The sequence below is a fragment of the Montipora foliosa genome, chromosome 2, assembly GCF_036669935.1.
Source record: "Montipora foliosa isolate CH-2021 chromosome 2, ASM3666993v2, whole genome shotgun sequence".
NCBI lineage: Eukaryota > Metazoa > Cnidaria > Anthozoa > Scleractinia > Acroporidae > Montipora > Montipora foliosa.
The window spans coordinates 19,183,451-19,193,450 of record NC_090870.1 but is presented as its reverse complement, the minus strand read 5'-3'; the positions used below and the strand labels follow the sequence as shown (position 1 = coordinate 19,193,450).

General features: G+C 38.4%; 1 protein-coding gene across 1 annotated transcript in view; it reads right to left on the bottom strand.

The window, feature by feature from the left end:
* Positions 1 to 592: 592 nt before the first annotated feature.
* The window catches only part of LOC137992619 (ATP-dependent Clp protease ATP-binding subunit clpX-like, mitochondrial), a 17,992-nt gene continuing 8,584 nt past the window's right edge, over positions 593 to 10,000 (bottom strand). The window contains exons 5-12 of the mRNA XM_068838055.1: positions 8,477 to 8,650; positions 7,789 to 7,919; positions 6,773 to 6,806; positions 6,104 to 6,192; positions 5,101 to 5,265; positions 3,523 to 3,813; positions 3,313 to 3,405; positions 593 to 1,174 (exon numbers count right to left, since the gene is read on the bottom strand). Of these exons, the coding sequence (XP_068694156.1) occupies positions 977 to 1,174; positions 3,313 to 3,405; positions 3,523 to 3,813; positions 5,101 to 5,265; positions 6,104 to 6,192; positions 6,773 to 6,806; positions 7,789 to 7,919; positions 8,477 to 8,650 (1,175 nt within the window). The 3' untranslated portion in view covers positions 593 to 976. The remainder of the gene's footprint in view (positions 1,175 to 3,312; positions 3,406 to 3,522; positions 3,814 to 5,100; positions 5,266 to 6,103; positions 6,193 to 6,772; positions 6,807 to 7,788; positions 7,920 to 8,476; positions 8,651 to 10,000) is intronic.

The following is a 10,000-nucleotide window of genomic DNA, read 5'->3' as shown; positions in this document are numbered from 1 at the left end:
CACAATTTACCTTTGAATTAACGCGAGAAATAGCAATCTAAAAATAACAGAAGAACTCAACCCAAACAAAGGTGTCAATCTCTCTCATTTGGCTTTGGCCCATTTGTTTACAGTAATATCTATACATTTAGAAAATGATGCCCAGTCAGATGATTGGACCGATGACCACAACGCCTCTAATTGGTCCGCAATTAAGTAGCCACAGGAAGATGCTCGTGTTAAATGCAAAATACCAGTAGCCGGGCTCAAAATAGATAATACGGTACACTGATGGGGGGCATGCCATCCTAGATCGACACCTGAGGTTACAGAGTTTTTCTCAACCTAAGAAAACGATCACTCAAGCTAGGATTAGTAATTGGTCTCTCTTGGAAGTCGCTGACCTCTGTATGAAGCTTTTCCTTCCCAAGGAACTAGATAATATCATTTTACAATTTTCGACAAAGGGCTTTAAAATTCCTTTCAGCCATCTTCGATTATTCATAATTATGCGATACTGTAATTCACGGTCATTCATGCCAAACGTCACTTACGCAGCCCTTGGCCCCAATCTATTAAGGCAAAAATACGTTGCAGAAAACACAAGTTGCCATACAAGTCGATATGTCTTTATCAGATATTAAATTCTTTGTACAATCAGGTTATAAGAAAATCTTTCCCTGAGAGGAAAAAGGTAAAAAAAAGAAGAAAATTTCCACTGAGAACCATTTCTTCCGGCATTCGTTTTACATTAATCACATCGAGCATGCAGAATTGAAAGCGAAGTATTTATCTCTGAGAAAAACGCTTAGTCGATCGTTTGGGTGCCTTTGCCAGAAACGTCGGTTATTTTGAAGGCTTTTATACAATAAAATAGCTACGATAAATTGTGAAATTCTTATTTCAGCGTATCAGCAGTTGTAATGATTTGCTACAAATGAAACACATTGACCATTTACACATTAGAGAGGATGTCAGTGTCTACATTGATCACATATTACACTCTTGACGAGGCATCCCCAGCATATCTTAGTTCCTCTTCGTTGAAAGCCTCGTTTGTATCCATTGGGACCTCTTCTTCTGGGGCTAGAATATATTCAGCTTTTTTGTCCCCTTGTACCACGTGTTCATCAACATATACTGCCCGAATGTTGGATCCCGGAGCATCAAACATGGGCTCCAACAGTAGGTTTTCCTAGGACGTGAAAAAAAACCTCATATATTACATGGGGCAAGGAAAACAAAACGAGAGCAAAGGAAAGGCAGTCATGAAAATGCCGTGGATTGTAGCCGAAAACCACTCGGATAAAATGGACACCTGATTCCCACTAGAAGTTCAGCAAATGCTAGTTTTATCATGTTAGATAGAAGCTATTGATCAGCATGAATTCTGGTATTTATTTAACAATTATTCGCCGAAGGCGAAGTGATTATCGGTGAATATTCACCGATAATCACTACATTTTGTCCGTCAAGATGATTATCGGCTGATAATCCGAGATAGCGAGCCAATGAGAGCACGCGATTTTGTATAATCACCTGTGTATTTATACTAAAAAATGATTATAACCAACTCGGCGCTACGCGCCTCTTTGGTTATCTATCACTTCATATCCAGCGCGCCCTCGTAGAATAATTGTTAAATATCCCGTTGAAGTCCTGAATTTTTCAGGCTTCTCTACGCCATTGCTAAAATTGCGTTCATAATTGCGAGGATCGTGGCTTCGCTCGATTTCATATCCGCAGTTTAAAATATGATTCATTTCATATATCATTTCGTTCAAGTTTAAAAGAAGTCTCGGAAATTTAGAGTGGAGAGCAAATCATAAAATCAGTATTTTTCCAGCATCGGTGAGAATCTGGCAGGGAAACACAAACATATTACGAAAAATTAGGGGCGGATTCAACCCCATTTTAATTACTAAACTTCCGTCTGAGATGAAACTTAGCATTTCCCTATGTGACAAACTGCAAAAACTGCCGAAGTGGTGGATAGGGTAATCATAATGTCCTCTTACTATACCAATGCCAGTCTTCTTCTCAACACACTATATTGAAACAGTCCTTCCCAGCGGCGGGAAAAGCTCAAGGGTTCTAATGTTTAAAATATTTCATGTACTAGCTCCGAAGTCTTTGCAAGTATTATTTTCCATTCGTAACTCTCAATATTAATATACACGTATATTGCAATATTATTACACGTTATGGAGAGGAAGGTTTAGGCTACCACGTAAAACAGTATCTTAATAACTTCGACTAAGGACCGATTTTTATTGTACTTTAGGTATTGCATGATAAGTGAAGTTTTTACTGTGTTCTTAAATAAAGTTTGTATGTATTTCGTTGTGTACTTCTTTCTGATCTGCTCGAAGGACACCATCGTAGGGCTTTTGCAATCGCCCTAAAGCAGCAACGACAAGTAAACTAAAATGAACACAGAGGTTCACATTTGGCCAGTTTTGAATGGAAATCTCACTGTTTTATAGTATTCAGAGAAACACTCAAACCTGGCAAAAGTGCCGTTAACGTGTGACCTATGTTGTATTTAGATCCTTAAACATCCTCTTGCGTCCATACCATCCATGTTTTATTAATTATGTTGTATCAGTGAATTTATTTACTTTTTAATTCTTAACATTTAAACATTGTTACGAAGATCCTCTTATTTCTTAGCCAATGTTCATTTTGTTAACTCGACATTACCTGTTTATGCTAGGAGCCTAACAAGTTCCAATTTATTCGAGTTTAAATAAAGTATGTACATGAATGTAGGTACGTATTTATCAGGGGCCAGTTCCTGAAAGATGTCACAACTCTATTCCAGGGATAAATGTGCTTTATTCCGGAAAATTTATCCCCGGAATAGAGTTATTACACCTTTCAGGAACCCGCCCCTGGTAAATAATCCCGGCAGACGGACATATAATGTCAAAATTAAAACTTGGTTTCCTGATCATACGACGTAAAATAAATAGATTCCAAGCTGGCAAGCTTCTGTTCAGTATTAGATGACGGATGACGTCAAAATGTAGACACAGAACATCGGTGTGCCACTTCCCGGTGGTACACTAATATGACGGTGACAGTTTTCGTGACGTCACGCGAGAACGATCTATTGTAGTGGTGTAATCTATCCTTGATCTAAACCAACTATCCGTTCAGACCACTCGAGCGACTACTCCCGGCATACTAAACCACTTTTCCGAGAAAACACGTAAACGATAAACAAGTTTAAACTCTCGTACGGAAACAAGAGGGAAAAGATGGAACTGAGGAGGGAGAGGTAAGAAATATTATCTTCCCGAGGTTGTAAATGTACACATTACCACTTACAAGTATGGCTCTCAAACCACGAGCTCCAGTCTTCTTTTCCAATGCTTGTTTAGCAATCAATTTTAAAGCTTCTGGGCTGAGATTTAGCTCCACCTAGGAAATACAATATGTTGGAAAACTGACACTAAAAAGGAAGTTTCCATGTCAAATGACCAATAATCTAAAAGAACAAAGGATAATTTTGAAAAAAATGGTTTTGACAACACCAACCTTGTCCATGGTAAAGAGTGCTTGATACTGTGGAACCAGTGCATTTCTCGGTTCAGTCAGGATCTTGACAAGTGAATCCTCATCCAACGAATGCAGACTTACTACCACAGGAAGTCGACCCACGAACTCGGGTATCATCCCGAACTCCACCAGATCCCGCGCTTCAACCACGCTAAGGAGTTTGTCCCGCTCAGCGTTGTCATCCCTCACATCTGGTTGCGAGTTCTTGAAGATGTCAAGATGTTTCTGTTTGGAGCCTCTATCACTTGTTGGGGCACCAAAACCTATAACCTGAGTCAAACAACAACACACTGTTATAAATAAAACTTGAATTGAAAATTCGTGACGAAGGCTCGATTCTTTCAAAAAATAACTGCTCATTAACAAAGAGCCACGTTTCCTGCAATAATATGGTGTCGGGTGATACTGGGCTAGGGTAATTGTCTGTGGGGCAAATTGTCCGGCATTCACCGCTTCCAATACAGCTTGTTGCTTGTTAGTTGCTGCCAAGCAGACAGCAGCAAGGGCGACATTTTATGTTCTCACTTGAAAATAAGGTGCCTGCTTTCATAAAATTTCTTATATACATCACCATATAATCACCACATGTTTTGCTATAAAGACGGCTGCGAGAGCAAATTGGTTGGCATGTTAGGTCTCATAAAATTGCCATACAAATTGATTATCACGTCGAAAATACCTAGACAGAATCGCGTAAGCCTTTCACCTGTTCTTGGATATATGGGATATTCAGTTAAAAGCGAGACGTTTTACCACAGGCATCCTAAGCTCAGAGCGAGGGAAAGCCAACTAAAATACAGTCAGGATTTGTATGGGAATCCTGATAAAAGGCTTAATAGAAGATAATTATATGAAAAAATTCTCAATTAAAAAGCCTAACTTTATTGCCATTGTGGGTCGCCGGCTTCCTTCCTGTGTGCTCATTTTCCAGATCCGATGCGATTTGAGCCATTTTTCAATTTCTCGATTGTCAACGGAAAAATGAAAAAAACTGAAAAACTGAAAAATGGCTCAAATCGCATCGGATCTAAAAAATAACCACACAGGAAGGTAGCGACCTACAATGGCAATAAAGTTAGGCTTTTTAGAGCGGTTTTCAATTGTGTCGAAAGTAATTAGCGAATTGCTTATTACTTCACTCAGTGATTGGTTCAAAGTTCTCGCGCCACTTTTTCAACCATTCAGAAGTGAAACCAAAACCAATCGTGACTCGTGCGTGCACATTTTCCCGCGCTTTGTGTCAGCTACGTGTAATTACTTCGAGTTTTGATTGGTTTACTGGATTGTCTCCGTCCTCCTTGATTGGCCAAAATATTTACTTTGGTTTTGGTTTTACGACACTCTTTTGAAAAACGCTCTTATTGAGAATTTTTTTCAGATAATTATCTTCTAAAGCCTTTTATCGGGATTCTCGTCCAAATCCTTATAAATATTTTAGTTGGCTTTCCATCACACTGAGCTTGGGGCGCCTGTAGTTTTACAAGATGCAAGTTGTAAAAGTCAAAGTACTTATCAGGTACTGCAAGTCTTAAATTTCCTTTAAGGTCTTAAATCTACCTTTTCTTGGTTTCTTCTCTTAATAATTTTATCTAGTCCATTAAAGGCTCCAGATGCGACAAATAGGATGTTTGTAGTATCCACTGATACACTGTCGCCTCGGATTTTGCGCGAATTCCGCTCAGGAACATTGACTGTTGTGCCTTCAAGAATCTTTAACAAGCCCTGAATGGAAATAAGATGGCCTGATCAACACCTCGTACTAAACGAATTTGTGGGTACAACTGAAAGTTTCTGCCCTCGTTTTATCAAATCAATTTATGCGTAGTCGGGAAGCCACGATTAATGCAACCGCAACTTACGACCCAGCTCTAGAAAGGAGATCAGTAAGACATCTATCATATTTGCAGATTTGTGCATTAGGCAAGAGTTTGACGCAGTAGTGAGAGCACTGGCCTTCCACCAATGTTGCCGGGATTCGATTCCCAGACTCAATGTCATAATGTGCAGTAGTGAAGCAGCTCTCGTAACCTGCTGTTCTTTGGTATTGTGAGCAGCTTCTATTGTTTTGAAGTCTAAGTCATTGTTTCTATTATTATTGTTTCGTCTTTTGTTTTTGGGTAGAGTAGCGAGGCAATCACATTATACGTTACGAGAGCTGCCACATCACCCTACATGTGGGGCGAATTTGTTGGTTATCTTCTTTGCTTCATGGGGTTTTTCTCGTTCCGGTTTCCCCCTCTCTTAAAAAAAAACACAAGAACAACAACAGTTGATATGATCTGATCTGATTTTAAGTTTCCCCAGTGAGTAGAGCTCTCTGTTCTTGGCTAAATAAGCTTCACACTTTAACAGTGACGAAGTATTGTTTGCAGAAACTGCTGAAATACCTACTGACCACAGTATAACGTGGCGCCACTCAAACTCTCAAATCTCTTTCCACTTTTTAATTTTTACACTGTAGATCTTTTAATAAACAAGTTGAGACCAGAATAATTATTAATTAAGATTACTCAAAGGCGAGGTTACTTAGTATAAAGGTGGCCAGGTGCCACAGCTGTACCTGTTGTACTCCTTCTCCACCAACATCTCTCAGATTTTGCACTCCAGGAACACAGCTGATCTTGTCAACTTCATCCAAGAACACAATTCCTAATCAAGACAAATGGAAACATACCTTACCATGTCATTGGCAAGCAAAATAGGATTGAAATAGGTACGAAATGCATAAACATAACCCTTTGACTGCTAGAAGTGAGACTTGACGGATTTTACTCTGCCTAATGCCAGACAATTTTACTTGTCAATTTGGGGGAATGGGAATTTAGGAGTCAATGGGTTCTTGATGGTCCACTTTACAGTATGTAACTGTTGTATATCAAAATTAAGCATTCACCTAATTTCCAGCATTTCTGGACAAAAGCAATAGAGGACATCGAAGATGTCCTAGACACAATAGACTGATTTAGCAAAAGAACGGGAATGCTAGATGACAACGCCACGTGCAGAAAAATGCCCATTATTCAGTCAGATTAGAGTAGAATTCACATGTATTAAACTAAAGATGATTGATTGAACCACATTTAACGAGTCTGCCTTACTTCCGTATTTGTACTGGACATCTAAAAAAGCCAATGTGTTTGTGCTTTGAAGTCAGTACAAACTGGCTAAACCTGATCATATTTGAGCATGAAAATAATTTTCAAATATTGTACTGTAACCAAGTAGATACCTTGCTGGGCTCTTTCAACACTGTTACCTGCTTCCTACAATAGGAAAGCAATACAACAAAGAGGTAAATAATTGGTTAAAAGCACAAACCATACCAAAGATGAGATCCAAACAACATTTTTTCCCAAGGATGAAAGAAAAACATATTTTTTAAGTGCGCATTATACATGTTGACAACATTGAAAAATGATCATTGCAGTTAACTAGAGAATTTAATTATTGTCTCTTAGAAACACCTGAAAGTTTCAGGTGTCGTATTTGTTAAATTTGCATGAGTTGCTTGTGTGGTAACGTGGATAAGAGAGTGGGCTGCAGATCCAGAGATAGGGATTTCAAGTTCCTGTTTGGGTGAGTAAAAAGCAAAATCTTGAGAAGTGCAAAATGTCTGTGAGAAGTGTTGTAGAAGGGTTGGGTATCTGCGGTCATCCAGGTGGGGGCTACGTGGAAGGTAAAGGGGGATAGATCTCTGTGAAGGAGAGGTTGGATTGGATAAAAAATTAAGGCAGTGGGGAAGATCATGCAGGGTTAACAGAAGTAGAACGGAGGAAAGAAATGTCTAGTTCTTTTTTAGAACACCCCAAAACACAAGCGATTGTTTTTAACTACATTTGTACAGTACATCCCCCCCAAAAAAGGAAAAAAGCAATTTCTGACAGTTGATAAAAATAAACCAGTCTAAAAAATTTAAACTGGTTCAAAAATTTTGAACTGGTTAAAAAAAAATTAAAACTCAAGGGGATAAAATTGAACTACCACAACTATAGTAGAAAACAATCAGAGACATGACATGGCAATTTTTTAACATCACAACATATCAAGAAATTCAAAAGAGAGTACTAAACCAAGGAGTCAGAATGTTTTTTCACTGTTTTCCGCTCTCCGGAACCTTTCTCCTTTCTCCCTTCCTTCTCCTTTCGACATAAACATCCTGTTTGAAGATGCTTCTGCTTTACTATTTCTATTGTTATTACAGGCAAAGAGCAGAATAACTCCTGTTAATTACTGCACGAGGCTAACCTGCAAGAGTTTTGCAATGACCGATTCAATGTCTTCTCCAACATAACCAGCTTGTGTCAAGGCAGTGCAATCACAGATTGCAAATGGAACATCAAGACATCGAGCTATAGTTTGTGCTAACAAAGTTTTTCCTAGAAGATACAAGAGAAGCTTAATTTAGTTATTATATTTAAAGCTACATGTACAGGCTTTTGTTAATACATGTAGTTACAAATCATTCTCTCCTATGACTATCAAGCACTGTTACTGAAGCTGTTACTTCATTGTTTTGGAAAATTGGGTGAAACAGAAGTACAGTGTATGTCATGGCAGCTCAGCGAATGAAGAATTAAAATTTGTAGACTACAGTAGGTAAAAGTTACATGGGCTTACAATGTAAGTGATTCTTGGGTCTTAAGTTCATTACAGTAGCGGCAATAACCCTAAGGTTTACAGTATAATCCAAAATAATTTTAAATGCTCTGGATAGAAATTAGAAATTTAATATCGTTGTTATCCAAAATGCACAAATGCCCTTAAGTGGACCATAATAATAAAATTATTATCTGAAGCCACGCAGGTCCAAGCGACGTATTAACAATGAAATCCCTTCCCCTCCCTCCTTTCCCTGTATGCTAAGTGCTCTACAGGTCAACTCAATAATAATGAATTCCTGAAGTCTACATGTACGTAGTTAGTATCTTTGTACCTGAGCCAGTAGGCCCAAGGAGTAGGATGTTGCTCTTATCAAGCTGGATCTTTTCCACCTCTGAGTCCAGTATGTCACTTCCTGCTTGTTCACGAGGCTGTGTTGAGGGATGAACACCACTTGCTCCCAAGGGGGAATTCAGATTAGATGTCTGCATCATGAGCATCTGTAATTCTACAAAATATAAAGAGAAACATATTTACAGTACCAAATGTTAATCATTAACTGGATCCATATATAGACTAAAGTAAAAACAATCAGGCTATGCTTGAAAGTTGAATATTTAACATTAATTCGCTAAACGTGAGGTGAATATCAGTGAAGGCTTTTATTCACCAATATCTAATGAGCCTGAGGTGAATGAAAAATTAATTATTGTTTTAGCATAATTACATATTAAGTGATTATTTGAAAAATATGCATAATTTTCTTTAAAACAACAATAATAATTATTAATTTCTTTGTCTGTCACCTTGACAGATCAGCACAGAGAATTTTCACTAATCACTTACGTAATTATGCTACATGTAATAGAGCGGTTTTCAAATGAGTGTCGTAAAACCAAAACCAAAGTAATTACTTTGGCCAATCAAAAAGGACGGGGACAATCCAGCAAACCAATCAAAAGTGTGAGCTACGGTTGGTTTTGGTTTCACTTCTCATTGGTTTCACTTCTGATTGGTTGAAAAAGTGGTGCGACAACTTTGAACCAATCACTGAGTGAAGTAATGCAAAACCAAAGTAATAATTATTATTTAATTACTTTTGACACTCAATTGAAAACCGCTCTATTACTCAGGGTTCTTGCTAAGTTTTTGCACAGGAGGTAAAAAACCAAAAATAGCAGGTAACCTTGCTACCTGCCCCTGCATGGGCTAGCGAGCTTAAGTCTTAACTTGACGTTCGTATCGATCGCTGTTGCGTTCCAGCTGCTCCTAAATTACTTTAATACTCAGCAAAAAGAAAGTAGCTTATGCTATTTCATTGAGTTTCACTCACCAACGCTTTTCTGACGCTATTGTTGAAAACCAAATTCCGAAAGACCTTTCTCTCGTTTTCCACGTGTGGATGCCATGTTGTAAACGTTTAATAATGGATTATGGGGGGTTTCCCCTGGCCGCGGGAGGAATGGAAAGGAAACATGGCGGACATTGTTTCGAGGGATGAGTTGGCGAAAAACAAGCTGGATTGCTTTTACAAATGGTATACTTTCGAAGAGATAACATGTGCCAGATATCTTCACAGGATTGGTTGGAAGGGGAAAGCAATATTTTCCCATAAACACAATGTGATTTCAGCTTTAAACAGACCAACATTCGTTGGATAATTTCGGCAAATATTTCAGTGAAACAGCCGGTAACATTTTCTTGAACAGCCGGTAAAAATAACCGGTTACCGGCTCTTAACAAGAACCCTGTTACTTATTCCAATCACGCTTGTTGGATAGGAGACTGGTTATAGCCAACTCATATCCAAAATATGCTCATGGAATAACAAAAATTATTGTTTTATTAATCAGAAAAC